This window comes from Nestor notabilis, unplaced genomic scaffold (genome assembly GCF_000696875.1).
Source record: "Nestor notabilis isolate BGI_N333 unplaced genomic scaffold, ASM69687v1 scaffold21233, whole genome shotgun sequence".
NCBI classification, from domain to species: domain Eukaryota; kingdom Metazoa; phylum Chordata; class Aves; order Psittaciformes; family Psittacidae; genus Nestor; species Nestor notabilis.
This window is the reverse complement of record NW_009922630.1, coordinates 1-11,984: the sequence shown is the minus strand read 5'-3', so window position 1 is coordinate 11,984 and position 11,984 is coordinate 1. Positions and strand designations below refer to the sequence as shown.

Genomic DNA, 11,984 nt, shown 5'->3' with positions numbered 1-11,984 from the left:
TGCAGAAGCCTGGCAGGGATGTGCACAGGGAGCACAGTGCAGGACCCTGTTTGGATCCAGGGAGGCTATACGGTGTTGGGACCTGATGGCATCCAGCCCTGCCACCTTAGGAGGATCCTCCCCTACAAACACCACATTCAACCTTACTTATAACTGCTGCCTTATAGCACAGGGGTGGCTGCCACCACCCAGCAGACAGTAGAGAGTGGAACCTGCAGCCACATCCAGGTCCCAACCCACAGACCATGCAGGCTCTGCTCTCACCCTGCAGCGGTGTGACCCAAAACACCAGCACACGGTCACCTTTGAGCTGCTGTCACAGTGCAGAGCTGTGAGGGATTCACAGAAAACATTAATTAGCACAGTAGTGGATGCTTACATCTTCTATTTCTGTGCACGTACATCTTCTTCAGCTACAGAAGACCAATCTCTGCTTAAATCCCATCATTGTAGACTACGATTTACTTAGGATCCAGTGTCCACACCTGGGAAAGAAATGCCTCCTCCTACCACAAATTCTCCCCTTCCTGCCTCTGAGTCAGGGAGTTTAATTTCTGCTTGGGTGACGTGGGACGTGCTGTCCCTAAGGGGCCACCAGTGGCAACGTAGCTTCTGCGTCTTCCAAATGACAACTGCTCATCCCGCCGGTGTCACAGGTTTTGCTGCTACCAAACGTGTGTGTTTTAATAATGAAAGAGGAGTCCCTGGGAAGCTGGTTGGGTAAGGGCTGGGAGCACGTCCCAGAGCCCATCGGGAGGACCAAGCCTTTCTTATGTTTTAAACCTTTCCACAGCAGCTGCCAGGAAGCAGCTTTTACAGCTGCAAATAACAGAATCTCTCCCAAGGAAAGAAAATAATTGTGGAAGGCTTTTTATCCTTTTCCCCTCCAAGCCCCTGCCAGCATCTCAGCTAACTCTTCTCTATTCTCAGCCACCTCTTACCTCCCCAAACACAACCACAAGTGCTCAAATTACTGCCAGCTCTCATTAGGTTCATGCACAAGGCAAGGCCGAGCAGTAAGACCTCGAGACAGTTGGATGCTGAATTCTGATGAATCCTTTGGGTAGGAAGATTTCAGCAACTGTGGAACTGTTTTAGTTGGCTGTCTACTGCAGTCCTCACACTGGCACACCAGTGAAGCTGGTGCCCATTCAGTTACTGGCTGCTGTAACAAAATCCAGGTGTGCAAAGAAAGAATTAGTGTCTGCATCTTCAAAACAAATCACCTCATTTCCTTCAATTATTACACTACACTAAAGTACTCTAGGTCAGTAGAATGTATCTGCAAGAAGAGCAGCTGCTGTGCCATAAAAACCTGTTATCCTTATTTCTTCTGCCATTTCTGTACGTTTTGGCTTTTTGGCAGGAGCAAAGCTGCCATTTTGCACTGGTGCAGGAACTGGGAGCTTGGCTGTGGGAGCTCTCACTGCCCAGCCTGGGTTCAGAGCCCTCATTCCTCTGGGAAGAATAGAGAAAAGCCATGAGAAAAGCCCCAGCTGTCCCACAAACCACAGCCAGGGCTAGAAGAAAAAAAACCCACAGTTTTTGCTTCTCATTGTGTTCATGCCCACTGCTGCCTCAACAGCTTTTCTCTGAAACAGTTGTCAAAAGAAATCATTTCTTTAATAATACTATCAACCAAATCAAGAAAAAATAGACTTTATGGTAGTGCAGTTTTTTTACCCCAGACATTCTCCTTTGAAGTTTAGTTGTCTTTAAGATGCAAAAAAACCAGCTCTCCCTTTAGAGATCTAATCAGTCTACCCATGACTAAGGCAAGGCTTTTCCCATATGTATATATAAAATCAGAGGAGCATTATCCAAAAGGTATTCTAATAATAACACTACTGCATAAATACAGCAGAGGAATGTTAAGCCTTCAGTACAGCAGAAATGTGGAAGACCTGCTAAAACTTAGAGGATTTTCCAAAGGGGATTTGAGCATCATTGTTACCAATGAGCTGGTACAGAGGCAGGTGTGACACTCAGTCACCTCTGGTTAGCTATTCTGGACTTCTTGAAGTTCCATTTTAGCTGTGCATTTCTGCTCTTGTGATTCCAACAGAGGCTGCTCCCTCCCAATGGGCAGGCTCAAAAGATAGAAACTACAAAAAGGAACAAAGCAGGGAACTTTCACAGCACAAAGAAACAGATACCATACGTGAAGCTTCTGAGACAAATTAGGACTCCTGCTAACAGAACCAAATTGCTTCCTCTTCCCCTACTTTAATATACCTTCCAAGAAGAAGGAAAACACTATAGTGTTTCCACACAGAAAGAGGAGACAAGCAGTATCTGAGCTGTCTGCGGCTGACATGTCACGCTGCACTGAGGAAGTGGAATTCTGCTAAATTCTCTCATTAAATTGCCCAAACATGAGTCAATCTCTTTTAGCCAGTTCTCATTTATTGCTATAAAGCAAAGTACCCACATTCTTAGGGCCAGATCAGCATTTTCCCAGCTCATGCTGAAGCAAGCACTCTGCAAGAGAACAGCACCCTAGTGAGAGTCCCAATCCCACATCCCTGAGTCATTAACAGACATCTTCGGGAAGCCAGGGCTTCTCTTCAGGAGCAATGGCTTGATAAGGAATCCTCTCTTTCCAGCTCTATTCTTTCCAGCCTAGGAACTGCAAGGTTCATAAATATTTGCCTTTTCTTGCACCTCCTATCCAATATTCAGTTCAACACCAACGCAGAGCTATCAGGAGCCTAATTATGTCTCCCTGACTTAAAAATCACACCATGATTTTAGCTAACTCTTTAACTAGCCAGCTGCTACTCTTCTCTCCAGCACTGGGAGAAGCTCTCTGGACTGTCAAGGCAAAGGGCTTGTTAACAGATACAGCAGAGGGATTTCAGTGAGAAGATACAGTCAGTCCATGGAAACAGAGAATCAGTCTGCACTTAAGTCTGTCACGTTGCCCACCAGCCTGGACTATGCTAATCAGATCTCTCAGTGCTGTAGAAGCTGTCATTGCCAGACTGCATTTAATCACCGTTCTTGTAGCAGCAGCGATCAGAGTTAATCTTTTTCCCTTTAATAAGAGCCATTACATCACTCTCCAGCATGGAAACTACGAAGAGGGAAGGTCAAAAAGTTCTTAATTAGAAGGGTTTTTATTACTGTGATAGTTCCGTTCTAGCCTCAATAAGAGAGATCTGCAGTACAGGCAGCAAGAGCTGGAAGGCATCTTGGATATATGAAGCACTGTTTGAAGCCTGTGAAAACAAAAATCAAAACACACACATGAATAATTACGCTACCAATCAGCTTTCCTAATCACAGAGTCATTTCAAACAGCATTGATTATTGCACATAACAGAAGCCTCGTGCTTGCTGGCTTTTTAAGGCTTCGTTTTAGAAATCAATTTAACATTAAGTTCTTGAGGAGTTTTATGCCACTAGGCAAAAAAAGCAACTGGCTTAAAAACTGCCAAACAAGATCAAGTGCAATCCAAACGCAGGACACTGTTTTTGACAATAGATGAGAAGAATCCATTTCAAAGTGAGGCATAAGCATGCTGTGGCAGGAAGGAATAACACACCAACAGGAAACACCCATTTCCTACCACACCTCAGAAGTTTACAAGCTCTGAGAACCAATTTAACAGCTAGGAAGCGTGGGACTCTAGCATGTTAATTTCTGAGCTTGTCTAAGGTTTGACTTTGGACACGTAAATTCTGGAAAGCCAGGCTGCAGGATGTAGCATGTGTCTTCTGACCCACCATAAATGCAGGTGAGACCATACAGGCTCATTTTTCACTATGTAACTCATCTCTTGTGCAAATCTACAGACATGTATTAAAACTTTCAAGTTATTAGATAAGTAAACAGAATCTTAGACCACGAATCTTGGCACATGTAAGGATACCAAAGTGGAAAAAAACAGAGTATTTTTTAAGTATTAGCTTAACGTTTTAACTTTAGCGTAACTGACCTCCAAAAACACTCCAGTGATTAAGGGATTAAGCACATCTGCTTTCTCTTTGACCTGCAGAGATCAGACATATATTATCCTGATTGGAAATTTGATCACATTTCTTCAAGCAAGATAAAGCTAAATCCTCAGAAGGCTTAAAATCACCATTGCTCCCCTGACTATAGGAAAGCTAAGTCACAAGCTGCAGAGGACCTGCCCTGTAGCATGCAAATAAGAACAAAGCAGCCCACATATGCCCAACACAAGCTGCATATGAATATACACATTATATCTTTAAATGAACTGCAGGCAGCTGGAGAATTGAGAGATAATGATATTATCTTCAGTAACACCTGAGTGTTTTAGAAAATCCACAACAGCATCACAAACCTTACTTCTGCCTCCTTAGTACTGTCAGCACTCATTCCCCCCCTCCGCTCACCCTCACAACCAGGCTGAATGCAGCAGGAGGCATTATTCAGAAGCTCAGCATACATTCAGCTGCCACAATTTGGAGAACACTGACCTAAAAGATCAGTTTACAAGGCAAAAAAAATGCATATATAAATGTGCCAACACAAAAACCACTTTGTGGTGAGGATCCCAAAGCTGTAATCAACTAGCCACATCTTGTTCCTAAGAACTATGGTGTAACTCTTACCCCTGCAGTCGTTAAGCATGTAGTAAACTCTTTGGAGAAAGTTGACAGTTCTTTACACAGCACAATTGTCATTCTGTGGAAGAAGAGTGGGAAAACAGTGTAATAAATGCAGTCTACAAGAATAACTTTTAGCATTCCTCTAACACACAAATACCTTGTTTCCATGCATATAAAGCTAAATTAAACCCAAACTCATATAGAGCATATAAACAGTGTACAAAGACCCGGAAGTTCCCTGAATAAATTAGGGAGGGGAAAGATGGAAAAATAAATAATTAAAGCTGAAGGATTGAAACAGTATTCAAAGGACAGACACATCCATTCAAGAAGGAATGGTTACTAACTCCCTTTTTTCCTTTACTGACAAGTGTCATTTTCTGAATCAGAAAGTACTGCATATTTCATGTGCTTGCCAAGTATCTCCTGACATAAAAGAAACATCTTGTGTTATCCATTACTGGGAAGACCAATCTACTAATTTAGCTGCAGTACTTTTACAATATCACATACCTAACATGCTAAATGATTAGCCAAAAGGTAATTAAGAATCACTTTTATACAACTGCTTTGTCATATTTTAAATGTCTATCTACTAACTAATCCAAGCTTAGGGCAAACATTCTACTTGGCTATATAAAAGCTTTCAAGTGGGGTTTCCTCTTTCTTATCAAGAAATATCTTTAAGCTGGAAAAAGAGGCAGCTGAATTCTGCTGGCAGATAGTGACGCCACCCACTGCGATTTTGAACACACATGCAGAACCTAAAAGCCCTACAGCCCATGATTTGTAAAGAATTATTAGACAATTTAATCAGTAATTATAAGCTACATATTTAGTAAGAGATGAACTTACTGTGAAAGGGACTTGGCTCTGTCTGTGGCCGTAACCTCTTGTTTCTGACCATGTAGAAACAAAGCTGCAGTTTTGTGGAACATTTCAATGGAGCATGCTGTCAGTTCAGCCAGACTTCTTATGGCAAATGCATGAATATCCTGTAAGAGTTAAAAAGATTCCCCAGACCATACAAAAACTAGCAGCTTTTATTATTTAAAACAAGTGAATCACACAATGTGCTGTTGCTACACTGCACTTTCAGACCTCAGGATCTGCACAGAATTAGAAACTCGACCTCTGGGGAACACAACTGTAACTCAGCAGCCAGATAAGCAATCTGTGGTCAGACATTCATCACTCAGTTACCTCTACTGATTTTTTAGCATCGTGGTCACCATCTCTGGATTCTACTTCTTGGTTCTCTTCACTCTCTTTTTCTTCTTTAGGAAGACTACTGTTGAATTGTGCTATCCATTCATGAGCAGATGTCCTCACCTGCATGAAGATGTGCCATAGTATTTAATGACGGGGATGAAGCCCCTCTGCCCACCATAAAACATGGAGTATTGAAACTCTCCAGAGGAAGGAAACAGCTATGACCCCTGAGCTAGCGAGAACAACCAAAGCAAATGATCCTAGTGGCTTCAGGACGGCTGGCTGCGCTGATGAAGTTGAGGGCAGTCATTTCTCCAGCACTGGGTGTTAGAGTTTACCAGCAAGACCACAACTAACAGAGGTGCTTTAAAAACTTGTCTGCAGCATACTGCTGCCACTTGGTGGATCTGAAGGGTAGTAAAATGAAGGCAAGAAAAGTGATTTTGCCTCATACCAGTTTCTAAACATAACAAAAGCAGCTGGTCTGTATCAAGAGGAGAGCTTCAGTTCATGACTGTAGGTTAATTTGACTGTGGTGGCTGAAGGCTTAGTGCTCACAATTATCTTTGCCACCATTTGTAACTGCCCAGTGAAAGGGCAAAGACACACTGATGTATACTGATTCAGAGCCAAAAACATTACAGAACATGATTTTGCCCCATAAGGTCAAAGGAAACGGACCGCCTCTTTCGCCTACCATTGTCAAAGGATCTAAAACAAATCTTGTTTTCATGCATTTGACATTTTCACAAACAAAACAGGATGAGAAGCAGTTCCTGTAAGAAATCTCCCAGTTTTACAAGATGGGAAATAACTCACCGTGACCAGTTTGGCTGGGCTTGAGGAGATGCGCAACTCTGAAAACAACTCTGTTACTTCTTTTGTGAACTCCTCATCTCCTAGAGGACAGGAAAAGTTAAAGAATCCACACAAAGGAGAGATACAGGAATAAGTAGCTCTTCAATGCAGGACTATTTCTGCACAAGTCTGTCAACTATTTCCTTTATTTCTCTTTGAATCAACACCTCAGGCAAGAATGCACTGAGCCTGGTCTTTTTAAATACAATTTATAAGGTAAGTTCTGAAACAGTGAAGACACCAATCCCAGAAGGTTAGCTTCTGCTTTGTCAATTCTGGTTTGGTAGCTCAGGTAATTCCATTTTTCTTTTCTTACAGGCAGCACTTTATAATGCACTAACTTGCACATCACCTTGGAGAGTCTGAAATGCCACTTAAAACCTATGGTTCTCCTATTATATACGGCAGGGCAGATGTTAACAGTGGGGGGAAGGCTGTGAGATGCATCACGTGCAAATATAAAAGATACATTAAATGTTAAATGATAGCAAGTGCAGGTGTGTAAGCCCTCCCTGATGAGCCATTTAGGTAAAAGCAATGTGAGAAATTTACATTTAAATCTGTATAATCCTCAAGAATCAGATGGCTCTTGTGCATGGAGGCACCTCTTGAGTCTTCTGGTCTGTGTGGCTAACTCTCATTCAACAAATCAATCAAAAAGCTTTTTGCTTTCCCACAGGTTGGACATCTCTGTTCACGGTTTTTCACTCATGGTCAGGGAAACCCAGCATCTCTTTGAATTTGCATCTTTGCTCAAGGTCAGCTGTATGAACAACCCAGGAGTTAAACAACTCTAATCCTGCTCTGGTTACAGAATTAATGCACAGCAGCTTTCCAGAGATGAAAGGTATTGCTACCTGTCATGCTCCTGGCCACAGCTGGCTTTAGGACTAAGCATCCAGCTAAAGAGTAACTTAACTTTGGCATCATGCCCATTGCTAGTGACCAGGGCTGGTTGGTTCTACCCTGAGAATTTCATCAAGAACCAGCTTCTTCTCCCAGAACCTGGGGCTCTCTTACCCTTCTTTTCTTCCTCTTCTTCTTCAAAGAATTCAGGTAAAGAAAATGCTTCTTTGAGTTGTTCCATTTCCTCCTTCAGTGTGTCCAACTCTTCTCCAGAGAGAGCACTTAGAACCGATTTCACCTGCACAGCCAAAGAGAGAATTATAAATCCAACAAGAAAAAGAAACACTGGTTTACATGGCACATAAAAACATCAGGCTGAATGTTAATAAGATAGTAGTACTTTCCTACAAGGAGGAGGAAAGAGAAAAAGACCTATTTGTGAAGACCCATTAAATAATAATGGATTCTTAAGCAGTTATTCAATTTTTCATTAGAAAAAAATGAATGACTTCTGAAATTGCATGTTGGTCTGCCTTCCTTCCTGCCCCAAGACAGAGAAGACAATCTCTGCTGTGCTTATGACACTCTCTTTTTCTCCAGACCAAGGCAGCAAACAAATGAGTATGAGGAAAGAGTAACTTGTGAAATGTTGTTGAAGACATGCAGGAACTGAGGCTAGCTGGGTAAAGAAAATGGCTTTAGGAGCCGAGGAGAGGATATAACCTTCCCAAGGTAAACACCAGATCATAATGCAGGGGTCAAAGTGAAATTGTGTAATCCATCATTTGATAGCAAGTTCCGAGCGCTCAATTTTACATGTATATCCATATATTTCTAAGTCTTTTTTTCCCTGCTCAGCTGACTTCAAAATAGAAGGCAAATTGCTCAAGGCCATTACCTTTGATTCACTCTCTCTGGAAAGCATCTCTAAGGCCTCCAGATGAGAAAGACCCTGAAACTCATCAAACAGTAACCCATAATGGGCTTTCTTCTCTGTAGCCATGGTAACCTCAGTAGCTGTCTGCTGCTCTTCTTTCTCCTTTGCCTCTCGTAAGACCTGAAAAATAAAAGCAGAGTACTCAGGTCAGTGCCAGAAGATACAGAGCAGGGGAAGAGAAGGGTTTTGGTTCAATAGTAAAAATGGTTGTATGATGATGTGACTGCAAAAGAAGAGAGAAGAAATGAGAGAAACCAATGAGCTGCTGATATGGAACTGCCATACCTGAGATAACGTGGAGTTTCTGTTCATGAGGCCCTTTGTTTTTTTGAATCCAGGGTCTCCCTCAGCTATTACATCCATTGTCTTTTTCCCAATGAATTCCAAGGCATCCAGACCTCCACTAATAACACTTTTTCCCTAGGAATCAGATTTGGATATAGACAGCAAGTAAAAACTCACAGAAAACTATACAATTGAAGAAATTGAATTGGGGGATTTATATCAGCAGTATTATGCCAGACACTCACATAAAAGCCAAATTGGTCCTTGTCACCCTAAAATTCAACCCTGATTGCCACAAAGAAAGCAGGACATGGAAAGAGCCACAATACACAATCACCCTACAGTTTAATAGAGCACTCAGACAGCTACAGCAGTCTGATGGGAAATACATTTTTATTTTGTGAATAAGCTGGTTCTCAAGCACACTAAAGTATTTAGTTACCATCCTTCCAATCAGAAAATACTAGACCTGTGGGTTTTGGTTGTTAACTCTTGTTCAAGCCTTAAAAGCAGAAGCAAGCTTTCTATCTGCAGCTCTTTCAGATTCATGGGCAAATTGACAAGACAGCAGATCACAAAAGCACAGTTTCTAAGGGTAATGGGTTCCTTTGAAGTGTATTTCTCATGGTCACAGGAGCAAGCTGATTTCCAAGCAATTTGGGCTAGTTTCACAGGAGTTTTTGAAGAGGAGAATGGATTTCATCTCTAGACAGTTCTGTGGAAATCAGTGGAAATATTCCAGGAATGAATCTGACCCTGCATTTACCTGAATATTCTAAAGGAATCAAGCAAAGATAACAGGGTACAGAGGTGACATGCACAGGAATGCACCCCCCACACTGTCCACTGTTAGGTTTTTTTGTTATGAGTCAACATTTAATACTATCAAAATTCAGGACAACTTATACATTAAATACAAGTTAGAAGCAAGGCACAGGATAAAGTCTGTCTGAAGGCTGGAACAGTTTCTTACCATTCATCCCACGAGAATAAGAATTAAAACCATTCTCTTATGATGTTTCAGATGAAAGGCAGAAACCCCAACGCTCTCTTACACCCATTTTCTCCTGCATTCCCAACTCACTCACTGTGCTTTGGACAGCAGTAGAGATGGTTGATAATACTTCAAGAGCCCCAGCAATAGGAAAGGAACTGCCATCCTCAACTGCATCTGCGCTGTCAGCACCAGGATTTTCGCTTCCTGCATTAGAAGGCAGAAAATTAACCTCCTTGCTCCCCAGAAAAGATCCTGTCAGCTGCAGAATGGAGAAAATAATCAAACACCAAGTGTCAGCCAGGAGCAGGGCTAGAATTGGGATTATTTTGCTACCTACTTTTCAGAGCTAACAGAAGTAAGCAATAGAGCGTTATTTTAGCACAGAGATATATCTATCTCAATATGCAAAGTGCAGAGGAAGGTGATGTTATTTTGGGGCTGATTATGTTATTAGAAATGTTTCAGTGTTGTTCTTACAAAGTAAAAACTGACCTCTTGTAGCATCTCTAGTCTCTGAAGAGATTTCACTAGGACTGGGGATCCCAAGGGTTGTTTCTGCTTTTTCTATGACATTTGAAATACCTTGACCTAGAGAAGATAGCAGTATTACTTTAACCATGAGATACAACAGAAATCAGATCAGAAACAGGATTAGGGCTGCATATTGGGTTTTATTATTCTGGATTCTTCCTGTTTAAGACAGTTCACCCAGCACTAAAACTTACTACTTGCTTACCAATGTAATGAACTCAGGTTTCACCTCAGCTTTTAAATCAAGTTGTAAATACTGCCTGAATAGCAGTTTAAAAAAACATCTGAAAATTATGCAAACACCTTAAAAGCTTGAAAGTAATTTTGGCTGTGCACAATCTCCTCAATCTCATTGTACCTTTTGGTACAAGCTTTCCCCATTACTTGAACAATTCTCTTGACATTTTTCCAATAACTGCTGCTATCACAGACATCCCCTTCTCTAGAAACAAGCTCAAAAGCACTAGCTGAGACACGAAGAACGGTTAAACTATGGATCAAATACCAGAAAGAGCCTTACCTACAGTAGCTACAGTAGCAGATGCAGTTGACAGAAGAGATTTCCCCCAGCTTCCCCAGTACCCCCATCCTGACTGAACTGCAGCTGAAGAATCTGAGGCCTTTAATGAAGAAAAGCAGAGGAGAGTGATGCAGGTATTATGGTGAGGAGAGGAACACAAGCAGTCTGTGATGTGTAACTTTTGTGCTGCTTTTCCCTTTCAGATAAACATCAATGTGAACTTTCAGAAGAGGAGAGGGCCTTATGCCCAGAGTTGTTCTGTGCTCACAGCCATGAAACATGAAGTCACGTTATTCAGAGCTAGCACAGGAACATACCTTGAGGGTTTCAGCTGCAGGCTTTTCTGTGGCAGCAGGCTGGCTTGGGGGTTTGGGTTCAGGTCTTTTCCGAGTCATAGGCACAGGCTCAGTCTCTTGCTCTTTCTCTTGCTTGCTCTCAGTGCTGCCAAGATCCTCTGCTTTCTGTTCATTTTCATCTTCGAAAGAGGGTTCTTCTTTCAGCTCTTCGCTCCTGTCTTCCTGAGACATGACTAGGAACACCCACAGAAAGCAAAGCAGATAAAATAATCACTCCCTTGTACACTTTGACATTAGTTCAAAAGCATCACATTTGTGTTTGAAGTAATTAAACACCGCTAAGACAGAAAGCCCTTCATGTTGCCACACGTACCTGCGTGAAGAGATTATGTTTTCAAGCAAATATGTACACCAAGTTACATCTGATTGGAAAAAAATGCCACACTTGGAAGTTTAAAGTCCCACAGAACTTTATCTAAGTGACACACCCTCTCCTCAGGAAAGAAACAGCTTGTTAACTCTGGAAAGCAAATGAAATGTACAAGAGGCCCTTGGATAATTAAATACATGACTTGTTTCACTTAAAAAGGTGAAAACAAATGGCTTGGGAAGGCTGCTTGGAAGGGGGCTCCATTCAAATGGAGATAGAAAGCCGGGCAGGGAGGGAGGCAGAGACTGTTTTGCTCCTGTATTTAGGGCTGAAGGCGCTCGCCAGGGCGTTGACACCACCCAGCACCTGAAACACACTCAACCGGCACTGACATTGCACATGGGAGATGACGGTGGCCCATGAGCAGCGCTGCCACGTCGCGGCCCGCTCACGGGAGCAGAGGTTTCTCTCTGCTCCCCTCCCGGCCTCGCTGGCAGCACCTCAGCAGCCCCGGGGCAGTAACTTGAGGGCAACACGAGCAGGCAGGGCCG

General features: G+C 42.4%; 1 protein-coding gene across 1 annotated transcript; it reads right to left on the bottom strand.

Annotated features, from left to right (window-relative positions):
• Positions 1-2,393: 2,393 nt before the first annotated feature.
• FAM114A2 (family with sequence similarity 114, member A2) lies at positions 2,394-11,294 on the bottom strand. The gene is made up of 13 exons (XM_010011725.1): positions 11,085-11,294; positions 10,768-10,867; positions 10,209-10,304; positions 9,808-9,920; positions 8,720-8,854; positions 8,396-8,554; positions 7,672-7,795; positions 6,613-6,692; positions 5,785-5,913; positions 5,437-5,576; positions 4,585-4,657; positions 3,942-3,995; positions 2,394-3,221 (listed from the first exon to the last, which is right to left on the bottom strand). The coding sequence occupies exons 1-13, from the start codon at positions 11,292-11,294 to the stop codon at positions 3,123-3,125; spliced, it is 1,512 nt and encodes a 503-aa protein (XP_010010027.1). The 3' UTR covers positions 2,394-3,122.
• Between the last annotated feature and the right edge of the window lie 690 nt (positions 11,295-11,984).

Bases quoted from the DNA above. Each gene is read 5' to 3' on its own strand.
- FAM114A2 (XM_010011725.1), bottom strand. From the start codon at position 11,294: ATGTCTCAGGAAGACAGGAGCGAAGAGCTGAAAGAAGAACCCTCTTTC. The intron at 8,555-8,719 runs GTATGGCAGTTC...TTTATTTTTCAG, and splicing joins GAAACTCCACGTTATCTCAG to GTCTTACGAGAGGCAAAGGA. The intron at 7,796-8,395 runs GTAATGGCCTTG...TTGGCTGTGCAG, and splicing joins CCAGAGAGAGTGAATCAAAG to GTGAAATCGGTTCTAAGTGC.